The following is a 15,850-nucleotide window of genomic DNA, read 5'->3' on the forward strand; positions in this document are numbered from 1 at the left end:
CAATTGTTTATGAGTTCCTTAATTGTGATTAGATTCTCACTAGTGATATTGTTACCAATTACCACTAAACACTTGAATTGATACCCAAATTTGGTGCAACTCCTATTCCAGCTTTCTAGAAACTAATCTTGGTATAATCTTTAATTTATTTAAAGTAGGAAGAGAAAATAAAGGTGGCAAGTAAAAAATAACAAACTATAATGGAGTACATAACATATTAAGTAAAAAAGAATAAGTAAATATTTTATAAAAATTACACCTCAATCTAAATCTACTCAACATTGGTAAACGTGGCAAAATGTGCGGGTCGGGTTCGGGTTCGGGTCGGGTCGGGTCAATCGGGTCTCGGGTCAATCGGGTCGCGGGTCAAAACGGGTCACGGGTTAAAACGGGTCATTTTTAAACGGGTCAATCGGGTTACGGGTCAAACGGGTTGCAGGTCAAACGGGTCGGGTCAAAACGGGTCTGACCCGTTTTGCCATGTCTAATCCCATGCCAACCAGATCTCACAGTTTTCTTAAAAAAAAAAAGAAAAAACAGATCTCACAATAATAAAACAACCATTTTTCTTCTCAAAAAAAAAAAAAAAAAAAATAAAACAACCATTTTACTAATACCAATAATAATATCATCTTGATGATATTTCAACACCGTTTCTGTTTCCTTTTTTGACTCTTGCAAATCTTAATCCAAAAAAAGGAATAAAATAATAATTAAAGAAACAGATAAACGAAAGCTCTCAGAACGAGTCAGAACTCTCTCAGTGCCAAAGCACCCAACTCTCTCTCTACTCTCTACTATAAAAGAGATCAATAAAAATGACCCAACACCCTTAATTTTTTTTTTTCCTTCACTCAGATCACTCTCAGGGAAAAAGGGTACACTTCAAATCCTACTCTCTATATTTCTGTTTTGATTTTGCTTCATATATTTCTTGAACTATTTGGAGTTAAGTAGTGTTATAGTGTTTGAGATCTTTTCTGGGTTTAACTTTTTCTTTACGTTTTGTGCTTCTGATTTCGTTTGCTTGCGCTTCTGATTTCGTTTGCTTGCTCTGTAGTACTGATCTTGGGTGGTGAAAGTTTGGTCTTTTTTTTTTTTTATGAAAGATTGATTCTTGCATTGATGGGTGTTGCTCTCTTTTGTTAAAGTTGTAAGCTTTTTTGCTTTGGAGTCTTCCCTCTTACTGTTTCAATTTATGTTTTGAATCTCACTAGTCATACTATGGAAGTTGTTTATCCATTAGCATATTACCATCTTGAACCAAATCTGTGATTTTCTTTTCCACTATGAGGTTTCAGCATTTTTTCAAATAGTATTTACACAACTTATATTGATTCACATTTGGATGGATTATTGAAATTTATGATAAAAAATTCTTGGTCTTTTTGGTAAGACTGGTTGTTCTGGTTACTTGGATTTAACCATCAGAATTATGTTGAACTTCGGTTTTTGGGGGGAAAAAAGGAAAAAAAAAAGACTTAGAGATTCTGAAACAATTAAAGAGCTAAGTTGAAATTGAATTTCAGGAGGTTTGTTTTGTGGGTTTGCTTATTATTATTATTTTTTTGTTATTGCCCCTTCCAGGTCTATATCAGAAGGAAGTCTACACCTAGAAAACATGGCTCAGGCAAAGTACTCCCGAATTGATGGGAGGAAGTCTTCAAGTTACTGTTCGACTATATCTATAGTGGTGTTTGTTGCTTTTTGTCTAGTTGCGATTTGGACTTTAATGTCATCCATTGCTCCGGATCAAAATCCAGACTTGGCTTCTGAGGACGCTGGAAATGAGGTGAAACAAATGGTAACTGAAAATGGTTCTAGGAATTTCAAGGGCAGTTCAGGTGATTTGCTGGAGGATTCAACTAATGAAGATGGGAACACTGGGAATGAGCAAAACATAGTTGAAAGGGAGTCTGAGAATAGAGCTGAGGAAAATCAGGACGAAGGGGTGAAGGTGAACTCTGATGATAAGTCTGAGTCTGAAGAGGAGCCTAAGAGACAGGTTGAAAATGATGGGGAGGGAAAAACTGGAGACGGGGGAACAGACGGAGGAGTTGGTGAAGTGATGGATGCTAAGCAGACAGAATTTGATGATAATAAATCAGAGTTGGTTGAGGGTGAGAAAAAATTGGAAACAGAGGAAAGTAATCTGACTGAGGAGAAGAAAGTTGATCAGCCTGAGATCTTCCCTGCTGGTGCCCAGTCAGAACTATTGAATGAAGCTACTACTCAAAATGGGGCATTTTCAACCCAAGCAACAGAGTCACAGAATGAGAAGGAATCACAACTAGCTTCAATAACTAAGGACCAAAGTGGCTATAGCTGGAAAGTCTGTAATGTCACTGCTGGGCCAGACTACATCCCTTGCCTTGACAATTTGAAAGCAATTCGAAAGCTTCCAAGTACGGGCCACTATGAGCATCGAGAGAGGCACTGTCCGGATGAAGCTCCCACTTGTCTCGTTCCTCTACCTAAAGGATATAAAATCCCAATTCAGTGGCCTAAAAGCAGGGATAAGGTATACCCAACATCTAGTTGATCAATGAAAAACTATTTAAAGTTTACTTGGTGTTGAATATTGTTTTTCTGGTGTGTTATGCAGATATGGTATTATAACGTTCCCCACACCAAGCTTGCAGAGGTTAAGGGGCACCAAAATTGGGTTAAAGTTACTGGTGAATACCTCACTTTTCCTGGAGGTGGAACTCAGTTCGTAAAGGGCGCTCTTCATTACATTGATTTTGTTCAAAAAGTGAGCCCTTGTCACTTATATGTTCTGCTCTGGCCATGCTGTGAATAAAGCAGATTTGTTTATTCTGATTTCATATTAGTTCATATATAGGTGCATCAACAATATTAGGTTCAGGGAAGTAGAAAGCATTTTAATATACTGTGAATGAGGTACTTTTGTATCTCATTTCAACATATCCAAATGCTCCTTCCTTTGTCTTTTTATATTTGCGTTTCATGTGAAAAGATTTCGTGTTTTTCACTGATTTTAAACTAGTTCAGTTCTCTAAGCTCAGGACTGGATTAAACATGAACTGGAACCATACATCTTTTATTCTACACTACACCTGAGTGGTGAGTGCTCACCGGGGCAATTCTTATTTCTATGCATACACTGGTCTACTGCAGGAAGTACAGATCTGCTTTTAACTGTATATGAATCACAGCAGAATGAATAAAAGGAGAATATTCCTGCCCCTTTCCTTTTGTGATAGGCGAAAAGACTCATAAATTTACTTGATTTCTTGATGAGCACGCTGGAAGGTTCTTCTGTGTCCTCTTCTGGACTTACCAGGATCATCTTAATTTTGATTTTCCATTTTTGTTAACCGAACAAAGCTTCTGTTGAATTTATCAAATGCGCTGGTCTGTTCTCTTGATTTTCTGTTCTTGCTACTTTTGCTTATCATCAACCTCATTTTCCCTATTCATGTCATGTCATGTCCTGTTCTTTATTCACATTTCACCAATTTTATATAATGTTGACATGATCATACTTCTGTTATCCAGAAAATTTTCCAAACACAATCTACTTGTCTTTAGTTTTCCTATATTTTTATTATTATTTTTAGTTTGGCACTCTGATTTGCAAGGATAATCTGCTCGTGGGATTCTATTCCTTCTCTGACAAGTATAATTCATTATATTTCTATGGACAATGCAGTCTCTTCCTGATATTGCATGGGGAAAAAGAAGTCGTGTATTATTGGATGTTGGGTGTGGAGTGGCTAGCTTTGGAGGTTTTCTTTTCGATAGAGACGTTCTTGCAATGTCATTTGCTCCCAAGGATGAGCATGAAGCTCAAGTACAATTTGCACTTGAACGAGGAATCCCTGCCATATCATCAGTTATGGGCAGCAAAAGACTTCCTTTCCCTGGGGCTGTATTTGATGTTGTCCACTGTGCACGCTGTAGGGTCCCTTGGCATGTTGAAGGTAATGTTTACATCCTCTTCAACACCCCCCCCCCCCCCCCCCCCCCCCTCCTACTTCTCCCAGTTAATTTTTGTTAGAGATAAAATTTGAGGTACATTGCAGGTGGTAAGCTTCTCTTGGAGCTAAATCGTGTCTTGCGACCTGGAGGTTATTTTGTCTGGTCTGCCACTCCGGTTTATAGGAAGAATCCAGAAGATTCTGGCATTTGGAAAGGTAGAACTGTTTTCATTTAGATTCCTCTAAAAAAAGATGGACTTGAAGTTGACTTTTAGATGCCCTTCCATTTTTCTTTTTGTTGTAATTGATGGCAGCAATGTCTGAGCTAACAAAGTCAATGTGCTGGGATCTGGTGGTGATTAAAAAGGACAAATTCAATGAAGTGGGTGCAGCAATATACAGGAAACCAACTTCCAATGAGTGCTATGACAAAAGACCAAAAAATGAGCCTCCCCTCTGCAAAGAATCTGATGACCCAAATGCAGCCTGGTATTTTCTACTTTCCCCATGGTTTAATATAGTGGTTTAATAATGGTATCAGTGGTGTCTGGTACAAATATTGGCTGTTATAAGTTAAAATAGACACTTAACTGATTATTGGGCTATAAAATGTAAGGTTTACTGTGCACAAATCCAATTGACAAGTTCATTAAATAGATAGCCATATAGGATACAGATCTGTCACGTTTAGTGGGATTAAAGACATTTGTTACTGTTATAAAGCAGTTATAATTATCTTTTCACTAGGTAATGCTCACATACCCGATGGGATTTGAACCACCCTATTCACCTGACACCCCATACTTCAGGGGGGTAGAAGCCCCATTTGGCTCAAAGGCCATCTTAAGGAGTTCACAAAATATGAGATGCTTTACTGACTATCATTTTCTACTTTTAGTCTTAGAAGTATTAACGCATGCAAATTAAAGAAGTCTTGAATTTCTTATGTGAGGTAAAATAAGATCATGGTGCACCTTAGAAGAGAGTTTCTATTTCCTTGAAGTAACCTTCAGTTTCTTAGGGAAACTAATAATCTTTCATTAGTTTTACATGGAGATATTATAGTGACGCAGGACAAAAGCTTGAATCGGCTCTGATAAAAATTATTTAGGAGTTTACCACTAAATTTTATTTCTTGATGAGATCTTGAATTATTCTTGAATAAGTTTTGATGTTTGAGGGTTTACGTAATGAATGGATGGAATCTTGAATATGCTTGATATTAAAACAGTGGATAGAAGCTATAGAACAAGTAATAAAAAAAATAGCTTTTCCTAAGCAATCACACAGGTAGGAGATGGCAATCACACTCTCAAAGCTTAAATAAGTGGTTGGAATTCTATTAAAATTGTCACTATCAATTTTATTTATTACAATAAAGCCTTTATCTAGGATATTGCTAAAGTTTTACCAAGAAGAGACAAAGACTCAAACTAATTACTAATAGCAAAGAAAAAGTGTTATACGAACCTCTAAACCACATAGGAAAAGGATTCAAAAAACAAAATAAGACTCATGGGCCTTTGGTATGATCAAGGACAGACCACTTTAGAACATTTGGAATTTACCAAATTGCGCTTATTCTAATTTAACTTAATTAAAAATGAACCAGCAACTTTCTATCCTAAAGAAACTTAATACTAGACTCTGTAATAACCAAAGTAGCTTATGAAAGGTGCCAAGAAGATGCTTCATTAAAACTATCTTTGGATTTAATTCTTTTTCCTCGAATTCTTTACTCTGCATCTGTTCTGGAGTTTTGGAAGTTGCAGATTTTTGAATTAAGTGTCCATCATATTGTGCAACAAATATGCATTTTCTTTGTATTGGTAATGGGAAAAACAGAAAAATGACAATAGGAAATAGCTGAAGCACGGGTGTAATTTTTTTCTTCAAAAAATGAGTATCTTTATTTATATCTTATCTTCTTCTAAGCAAGTTCACCTGCTTCAGAATTTCTCGACTTACTATGGAAGCATCTCTCTGCTCTGGAAATGCTCCTCAAATATTTTTATTAGTGAAAATTTTCACTAAGTGTTTCTGTGAGTGTTTTTGTTCAGGAATGTACCACTGCAAGCATGCATGCACAAAGTACCGGTTGAAAAATCAGAGCGAGGGTCTCAGTGGCCTGAACAGTGGCCACTAAGGTTGGAGAAGCCACCTTACTGGCTTAATTCTCAAGTTGGAGTCTATGGTAAAGGTGCTGTGGAGGATTTCACTGCTGACTACCAGCACTGGAAAAATGTTGTCTCCCACTCATATTTGAATGGGATGGGAATCAACTGGTCTTCCGTGAGGAATGTTATGGACATGAGAGCTGTATATGGAGGGTAAGAAATCCTACATTTTTTAGTATATTTTTTTCTTTCTCTGATTGGTATGTTATGCACAAATATACTAGGTCTTATACCCATGAACTCATCCTAAACCTAGCACCACACTCACATAGTTGAGTTAGAGCTCATTGGCTTTTGAATACTTTCTTTCCATCATTGGTGCTAATGAGCTCTAGCTCAAATGACACTTTTTCTCCTATAAGAATGGAGGGTAAGGTCACAAATTCAAAACCCATTGGGGAGCATGTGTAACAACAAAAAAGCCTTAATCCCCAAACTATAGGGTTGTATCTCAACAGATTTATTGGGGTCACATATATTCTTCTTCCCCATTCTAATCACTTGGTGCATGTTTAATTTATACAAAAACAACCAAGCATTGGTTTCAAAAGTTTGGGGTCAGTTATGGATCCTCAATAAAGTAGTTATGTGGGACACATGTATTTTTTTTGTCATTATATTCCGTTTGAAGCCTACTCTCTATTGCATATTTAACTTATCAATTAAAAAAAAAAAAAAAAAAAAACTTGGCAGGCCCTAGAAAATGGGTAGATATCCTTTTGGTACTAAATATCTGATCATCTCTCATTAATTCGAGCAAAATGTGATTATTGTTGGTTAAATGATAAGTAGGCGGAGCTAGGGGGGGCCATGGGCCCTAGCTTTTGAAATTTTCCATTAATCTTCGTTTACATTTGGTAATAAATCTAAAAATTACACAAAAATGTATTCACCCCCTTGAGAAAATTTCCTGGCACCGCCTTAACATTCCTTTTTTCTTATGTAGTAAGAAGCTAAGCGAGGCTCATTTTCCTTTTGTTTTCTGTATCTTTTTGACTATTTCTTTATAATTTATATAATGGATGCTTCTTTTAGGTTTGCTGCGGCACTAAAAAACTTGAAAGTGTGGGTAATGAATGTAGTCCCAATTGACTCTCCAGACACACTCCCAATAATATATGAGCGTGGTTTATTTGGAATATATCACGACTGGTGTGAATCATTTAATACCTACCCCAGATCCTATGATCTTCTCCATGCAGATCATCTCTTCTCCGGTCTCAAAAAGAGGTTTGTTATCTTATATGTTACATTTCTTGCTGTTTTAGTCCTCAACACTGACCTCCAATGATTAGTTTGACTTAATGTGTTAATAATTATCTGGTCACAGGTGCAACTTAAAGGCAGTGGTTGCAGAAGTTGATAGGATCCTCAGGCCAGAAGGAAAGCTGATCGTACGGGACAGTGTTGAAACCATACGTGAAGTTGAGAACATGGCCAAATCTTTACAGTGGGAAATCCGATTAATTTATACGAATGACAAGGAGGGATTGATCTGTGCCCGGAAGACAATGTGGCGTCCCACAAAGGTCGAAACAATTATGTCGGCTATTTCTTAAGCATGATACTTAAGTTTAGTCTGTCCAAGGCTGCTGTGCTACTGATACTACTAGCACTCTAGCCCATTTAGGTATTATTATTCGTCCTCAAGCTTTTTCAGTCAATGAGGCCATACCTGCAGTTCTATATTTAGATGTAAATTATATACGGTTGATTATTCTTTTAGTCCCAGTAATGTACTTCACTATATTTATTCCTTCATCAATTATAGACAAGATTTAATGATAAAGAGCTATCATTAGAAATGGACGTCATAGGTTAAAACTCTTTTAAAAAAAAATTATAGACAAAATCGGACCATATTTTTTGATATCTGCATGTTGTCTTTAATATGAATGAAAGTTTAATACTTTTTAATGGTAATTAGGCACGTGTTTTTGGAATTGTATAGATTGGTATTAATACAGAATTTGTACCCGTCAGGGAGCAGTGTTGTGTCGGGAGGCTTGGGATGAGCTGTTGATCCAAACATCCTGGTTTTGAATCCCCACTAGGAATTTTTTTAGATTACTTGAGACATGGTTTGGCATCTGAGGTCATGTATCCGGGATTTAATTCCCAAGGATGGGTCCAAAGGGGCCTTGGTGAGGTTTTATGTTATAAAAGAAAAAAGTAAGAAAAACTTCATAATGTTCCTTGTTAGAATTTTTCTAGGTTCTTAAATATCATTTTGTGGATTATATATCCCCCAAAGACTTTGCATCTTCGTCTTGTCCTAAAATTGCTGTGGCATCTGAAATCAACCTATTCTCTATCTTAGTTGCTTTTTTCATTGGCAAGATAGGTGTGCCAGAATTTGATAACTATCATGTGTGGAAGCTAAATGTGGGTGCTAAAGCAAAATAGGCTGAATTTTCTTTTGATGAGAATCAAATTTAATGTTATGCAGCTTAGATCCCTTCAGTTATTGAACATAGAGCCTTTTCATTTGTGTAGGTCGGGGTCCACTTAAATATACTCATGGGTTTGTTTGGTATTAAAATAGAGCTAAGTAGAATTTTAGTTGTTGAGTTTTTGCGATAAAGAACTTTAATTGAAAGGGATTTAGGGTTTTTAATGGTCTATAATTAAAAGGTGGGTTGGGGGGGTGGTTAAAGCTCTCTTTTCTGAAAATTTTCAAAATCATAGAAAGTTAGGGGATTCTACTAGTTTTTCTTTGGAGTGGTTGAAAAGTGCTTTATGGGGGGAGAGGGGAGGGGGTTAAATTTTAAGGGGATTCTTAAAGCTGAAAACAACTTTTAAGGCCAAGCTTAGGGGTCCGTTCACTCCGTTGCAGAGCCATACAGTGCTTTTTGTACCGAAAAGGAGCCGAAAATAAATTGCAATGTGTAGAAAGCAACTAAAAAATTGCTTTAGGAGGGAGGGAGGTGTCCTTTAAGCTGAAAACAACTTGAGGGCTAAAGCTTAGATTTGGAGTTTTTAGGGGGGTGGGGAAAAATTATACAACTCATTGTTCATATTTTATAACTCTACAACTTTAAAGCATTAGGCCTGTCTGGTGGTAGATTTCAAGCATCGTTATTCAAAATAATGTGAAAATTGTGGTTTAAAAAGTGTTGTAGAAATATGTGTTTAAAGTATTCATAATGTAAAAAATGTGTTTGGTATCATGTTGCAAATAACATAGTTTAAAATGTGAAAAAACATAATTGTGTGTTTGGTATTTTTTTTTTTTTTTTAAGCTAACATATACAATTAAAATTATTTTATTTTATTTCAAGAGAGAGACAGAAAGAAACTCCCTCATTTTACCGTTACAAACCTCTCCTCTAGGACTGCAAATACCCAATTCACCATACTTTGCCAAACACTCAAAACACTAAGGAGCTTTTCAATTAAAGCTTTATATCACAAAAGCTCTATTTATAAAACTCCATCGTTATTGCCAAAGCTTTAAAACTTTACTTTCTATAATAATGCCAAAGGCGAAGTTAGTATTTATAATCTTTGGCAAATTACAGTGATAAAGTGTTTTAAAATTGTTATCCCTATAATTTGGTTATTGGGAACCATATAGATAAGAAGTTTTTGTTTTTGTTTTTGTTTTTTTTTTTTTGGTTGAGGAATATAGATAAGAAGTTTTTAAATGTGAGAAATGACAAGAGATGACTTAATAAAAATGTTTTGTATTTTCATACTTTAATAAAAAATGCTAAGATTCATTTTATTATTATTATTAACTCTCCATCCCTCTAAAAGTAGGTGGGCATTGAGTGTCAAATTAAAAAAATATAAAGAATTAATATTTATTTCAAAGAGAAATGCTAGGTCCACAACCTTCCACAAAAGGTTATAGACGTAGCATTTTTCGTGTCAAATCATTATCTATACTATCTATAATATGTGTTTTAGATTTTTGCTATTGTGTCTCCTTATGGATAAATTATAAGGTCCATATGGTAGATAAATGACGTGGACTATCATTCCATTAAAATATTCACACTTGTTTAAAATTGCTAAGTTAGATTTAAAAAAAAAAAATAGAAACTAATTACTGACTCAGCAATTTTAAACAAGTGGGAGTCTTTTAGTAGAATGGTGAACAAGTGACGTAGTCCACCAGAAGACTGTATAATTTCTCCTCCTTATGGCTTTTAAATAATTGTTAATTATTAAAATATCTAGGGTATTGCACCGGGTGCAATTCACCCTACCATCTCTCACCCAAAAAAAAAAAAAAAAATACTTTTTACTTTTTTTTACTTTTATTTTATTAACTTTTTTAATCAATGGTTGAGATGAAAAATTACTTTTTGCAACAATTAATTTCAACCATTAATAGGAATTGCATCAGGTGCAATACACTAGGTATTGCGCGTGATCTCAATCCAATATATTTCTTTCAAAAACAGTTAATCATAATATATACATATATAAAAAAGTTAATCATAATATATTTTCTTCAATAAAAGTTTGTGAATAAATTTTAATATACATCACATTACAAAATAATTATATAGCGTTTGGACTTTACGACATTTTCTTTCAAAAACCTAGAATGGTACATCGAAGAGCTTTAATGTTGAAAATTAGAATTACAGCTTTAACTTGAAGTTGTTTTTCAGTTTTCTTAAATGTGTAAGGATACCAAAAGTCTCGTAGCTTAGTAGGATTACTTGCTTTTCTTTATGAAAAGAACAAGGATTCAAGTCTCTTGTACCAATTGTTGACGCTATCGATTTTTTAATTTAACTTTATTTTTATACGGTCTAGCAGCATATGCAGTCATTCGTGTACTGTGCAGGCCTATCTAACTTTATTTTAATATATATTACGAATGTAGCCAATGTCAATTTCTTAGCAGAACAATCCCACCTTTGATAATGTAGCAGTTGTGCACATAATTATGGTGTATGAGCCCGTGTAAAATTTTCCGACAGCAAGACTTTCAAGGAAGATATGAGCATATCTTATATTTTTATTAAGTGAGCATTCCCATACCCAGGCTGACAAAATAATCTTAAACTACTTCATTCACAACTTCCCCATCATTCTCATCCTTTACCTTGTCTCTGTTACTTGGAATGTTGGAATAATTGTACTTAGTTCATTTTGAGTCCTTGATTTTGGAAGATCCTAGGTGGACCAAGGGATCTAGCGACATTGAGAGCAATGTCAAAGATGAATGACTTGTTGATGGAGACAGTAGTGACTTTTGGTGGAAAGTAAATATTTCCATTTGATATGGTTTAAATTAAATGTTACAAATATAAATATTTACCTAGCACCGCTTCATTAAAAAGAGGTAGTTAATGAAATGTTAGATTTAAGAAATAAAATCTTAATTGTGAAATGGGCTATTCCTATTTCAAATAAATTGAGAGGATTCTATAATTTTTGGGGAAGAAGTAAACTGCTTAAATATTCAGTTCTTTAACCTAGTACAGCAAAGTTTTTTCCTGTGCAAGAAAATTTACAGGGCAAAGTCTTACCGCAGGTTCCTTTAGTGTTACAAATTCTAGGATAGTTGGGTTGTATGCATGCATCTGTTATTGTTATTTCAACACTTGTGTGGCTTGCACAAGATTCCATGAATATTGAAATCACAAGAGCATGTGCATTGGGATAAATAGTACAAGAATTGCTCTAGTTAGTGATGATCACTAGCTCTGATGCAAGGACATAAAAGAGTACAAGTTGAGGCATAACAGATTCTACATCACAATAAGCGTAAGATGTTTTTCAAAGGTGAAAATGTTGTTTCTCAAACATTCTAATATAATTGAAGACTTTAATGGGACCTTTTTCATAGATCCACTTGAAAAAAAGTTAAAAATTAGTTTTTTGTGTGGTCGAGTTCTAGAACAGCAATGCATAGCTGAGAATTCAAACTAGGGGCAGATGACAAATTAACTCTACATTTGTCAGTTTAAGATTAAATATTTTATATGGACATTAAAGCATTTTGATTACTGAATTAGTAGTTAGTAAGACATGGAGCACTTTGAGCAAGAATGGACCCTACCACTTTGAGAAAGAAGTGCATTGTACACATTCCAACTCCTTTTGTCCCAGATTAGCCTGCACAAATGTTAAATATAGTCTTTCATCCGACATTCCTTCAGCTAACTGCAATTAAAAATTGTGAGCTCACAAGCACTTCAAGGTTTGGTGCAGCAGGCTTCTTCTTTAGTATATTGAAAAAGCTCAAATAGCCCCTTTTGACAGCATGGTAATGTTATATCATTTTCAATGGCTAAATTCTGGTTTGATCTTCTTCCGGGGTAGAATAAATATTCGCATGGATTGATTTAATTATTATTTCTTACATCTTAAGTTGGGAGGGAGATTTGATCCTTGGATATCTTTGTTGGAAACAAACAAAAGGAAAATATGTCAATTGACCTATAAGTCCTTCGTGAATAATTTCAGAAGTAATATTTTTTTAATATGTTGTAAGAGCGAGGATTTTGATTTTGTCTATTATAACTGACCTATGTTTTTCCTGAAGAAGAGAAAAGGACCATATACCTTGTATCTTAATTAAATTTTGTTGCTTCACTGACTCTACTTAGCTTTGGGGTGCCCCGATCACTAGTCTTTACACAAAATATTAATTGATTTCCCAGTGACAATGCTGATAAGTGATGACCATTATCCTTTTGAGGTAAAAGCATTTCTTTGTTGGCAAAATAGCATACAAAAGTGCCTAGATGCTTCTTTCGACTCCTTTAAATTTTTCTCAAGCTTTTCTTACTGAGGCTTGCTTGGCTTTTGAACTATCTAAAATTAGTGAAAAGGGTACTCTCCTCGTGTTTGCATGATTGAGAGATAATAATAATACCAGAGTTAGGTGGGGTTTCTATTTTCTAAACTGAAGGCTTATAGGGCTTTAGGGAACATTTTTTATTATTGACACATGCTTCATCAATTCTAGTGTAGAAGTGGATATTTACCCATGCATGATTCAATGCAGTCATGTAAAACCAAAGAGGATGCATTTGCAATGTATTGAAATGATTACCCTTGTATATGTCGAGACTCAGACAAAGCTTCAAGGCGATTTTGATTGAGTTTTAAAAACTCTGATACTGAACATGTTATGAGCACGCTAACCAATGCTATGTATTTTCATGCGCGACATGAAATCAATCTCATGGCATGCATTATATGTAGGGAATATGTATGCTTACAAAAAAGTGCAAACCAAAATGGTAAAATACTGTTTCATTAATGTCACATATTGTCTAAGTGGCATTACTAATTATATTGCTTGATTAAGTCTGACAGCAAAGATTTCTTACCAGACAGAAGATTAAACAATTGTAGTACTCAACCAATTTGGGGTACCGAATATTAAACTCCCTCAAATTCCTCAATCTCACACACACAGATTCTATTTCTATATTAGACAATGAGAGCAACAACATGAGCTGCTCAGAAGATTAGTATTATCAAATACCCCATTGTCTGCCATTAAGTCATCTTTTCTCAAACACACAAGTTGGCAGTCTCCATACATTACTCAACATGTCTGCTGCAACAGTCTATCTAAAGCTGCAAGCTTTGAAAGTTAAAGCAGAGCTCTGTTCATTTCCTGAGTATTCAACATGTTAGGTTCTTGGAGGCACAAGTGCTTGCTCTTTACTCTTCTTGCTTTCATTGTTCTTTCAGAAGCATCAAGATTGCCTAAGGAATACTGGGAACAGATGCTACCTAAGAAGCTCCCATGCCCTTCCTCCTCTCCCTCCAAAGGCACCAATTCTCTATCTAAATCATCTTCCAAAGCCTTGAAGGCCAACAGAAACCTTCCTTCATCAGATGGAAAGGTCTAGTTGTGATTTGAAGAACTCTAATTCGGCATTTCACTCTTAGTTGTAAGAAACGCAATTTTAGAGTTGCACTGATGAGAAGGAAGCATGCAGAGTTTTGTATACTAGCCTTTTACAACGATTTTGAATTGATCTGATGTGCTCATCATCAACAGACTCACACTCCTGTAGATTTGTTTCACTTGGTCAGCAGGTATAGTATAGTCTCTTGTAAAGATAGTTGAATTGGAGTCCTCATGAACAGAACGAGTTTACAAAAGATAATTTCAGGATGGGGAGGATAAAACAGCCAGATTTTAATCGATTTACTTCTCTTTGCTTGAGAGACATTGCTCGAAATGATGAAACTAAATCACCTTACCATGGTGATAATCATTATTATTCTTCAATTTAATGTCTCTTAGAATCTGTATTTTCCTCAAAAAATAATGATATAATAGTTAACAAAGTGTACTGTCTTGATTTTCATTTTCCCACCTTTTTGTGTCCCTGTAGTGTTTTAGATGATCTATATCGGATTTCTTGTGGTAGTTACAATTTTCCAAACTCTCGCAAGAGCATAACAATATGTAATAATAATATGAATTTGTGGAAAACTGATGCCCAACACCTATGATATGTTTCCAAAATTTTTTGTTACATCATGACCCTGACAAGTATGTTGTAGGATAATCATGCCAATATAAAGCTGGAAGATAGACCAGGAAGTGACAGAAGTGATGAATCTCATCAAAATATATTCTGATGAACTAGAGTAGATAAAATTCATCTTAGGTGATGGCAGTTGATTGTAATTTGGATTCTTACACGTTTTGTACATACCTATCAACAGCCTCTTAAGTAATCCAGTGATGTATTCCTTCACCATGTTAAAGTGAGGTGGAAAGTTCAATTCAGTAGTTGTAAACTTAACATGCTATCAGAGCCAAACTGACAAATATCTGTCTTAACCAAAATGGCCTCCTCCTCATCTACTTCAGCCAACATCATTGATTCTGACAAAATCTTCTTAACACTTCATTCACAACCATCACCTTCATACACCATTTGATAACTATTAAGTTCACAAGAGACAATTATCTCTGGTGGAAAGCGCAAGTGTTCCATGACCAAAGGATCAACATCTTTATGGATTTGTTGATAGATCAAACCCGAGTCCACCACAGGTTATCACCATTCAATCAAATTGTGAAACTAATGCCATATATCCTCAATCATACCTACACATAACGGTACCTACAAGACCAAATCGTCCTAATTTCACTCATCTCATTTCTTTCAAAAAACGTTATTGTGATTTTATATAATATCTAAAATCTGAAGTGTAGTATTTATTATTAATGCATCCTGTTGAGCCATATCAGTGTAGTATTTCGTTCCACTTCAGTTAATTTGATACATTTCAGTCCACTTTGGTCAATTTAGTCAATTTTGGTCCACTTTAGTTCATTTTAGTCCACTTCGATCTTTTCAGTTCACTTTGGTGATGCTTTGGGAGTAGAGGTTTGTGTAAAAAGAGGAGTTGCTTCATTGACAATTATGTCACATTTTTGTAATGAGATTAGTAGGTTTTTGATAAAATTACATTTTTCTGATGTTATTAAAGTCTTGTATTTTTTTTTTCCTTAGATAAATGGTGAATTTACTTATATATGCTTCTTTTTTAGGACATTTAAGATATATAGAGGATTCTTCTAAAAAAAGATATATAGAGGATAAATTGTTTATAAGGAATGTTAGAAATAAATTCTAACCACACATTACATTATTTATAAAATATCTCGCCTATATAATAATTGAATGTAAAATGCAATATGTTTCTTTGAAAGAAAAAAATTTACAAAATTTAAAATACTTTTAAATAACAAATATAGATAGCTTAATTTAGAAAATCTAT

The 15,850-nt window shown here is 34.8% G+C and overlaps 1 protein-coding gene across 1 annotated transcript; it reads left to right on the forward strand.

Annotated features, from left to right (window-relative positions):
* The first annotated feature begins 634 nt into the window (after positions 1-634).
* Positions 635-7,910, forward strand: LOC126700505 (probable methyltransferase PMT25). The gene is made up of 9 exons (XM_050398680.1): positions 635-878; positions 1,588-2,521; positions 2,606-2,755; positions 3,677-3,947; positions 4,050-4,160; positions 4,259-4,433; positions 6,005-6,274; positions 7,157-7,351; positions 7,452-7,910. Exons 2-9 carry the CDS (start codon positions 1,622-1,624, stop codon positions 7,678-7,680), a joined length of 2,301 nt encoding a protein of 766 aa, XP_050254637.1. The 5' UTR covers positions 635-878; positions 1,588-1,621; the 3' UTR covers positions 7,681-7,910.
* Positions 7,911-15,850: the final 7,940 nt, after the last annotated feature.

The sequence above is a fragment of the Quercus robur genome, chromosome 9 (assembly GCF_932294415.1).
Source record: "Quercus robur chromosome 9, dhQueRobu3.1, whole genome shotgun sequence".
NCBI classification, from domain to species: Eukaryota; Viridiplantae; Streptophyta; class Magnoliopsida; order Fagales; family Fagaceae; genus Quercus; species Quercus robur.

Coding starts and splice junctions, on each gene's coding strand:
- LOC126700505 (XM_050398680.1), top strand. CDS start 1,622: ATGGCTCAGGCAAAGTACTCCCGAATTGATGGGAGGAAGTCTTCAAGT. Junction 2,756..3,676: donor ACATTGATTTTGTTCAAAAA/GTGAGCCCTTGT, acceptor TGGACAATGCAG/TCTCTTCCTGATATTGCATG. Junction 3,948..4,049: donor GGTCCCTTGGCATGTTGAAG/GTAATGTTTACA, acceptor GGTACATTGCAG/GTGGTAAGCTTCTCTTGGAG.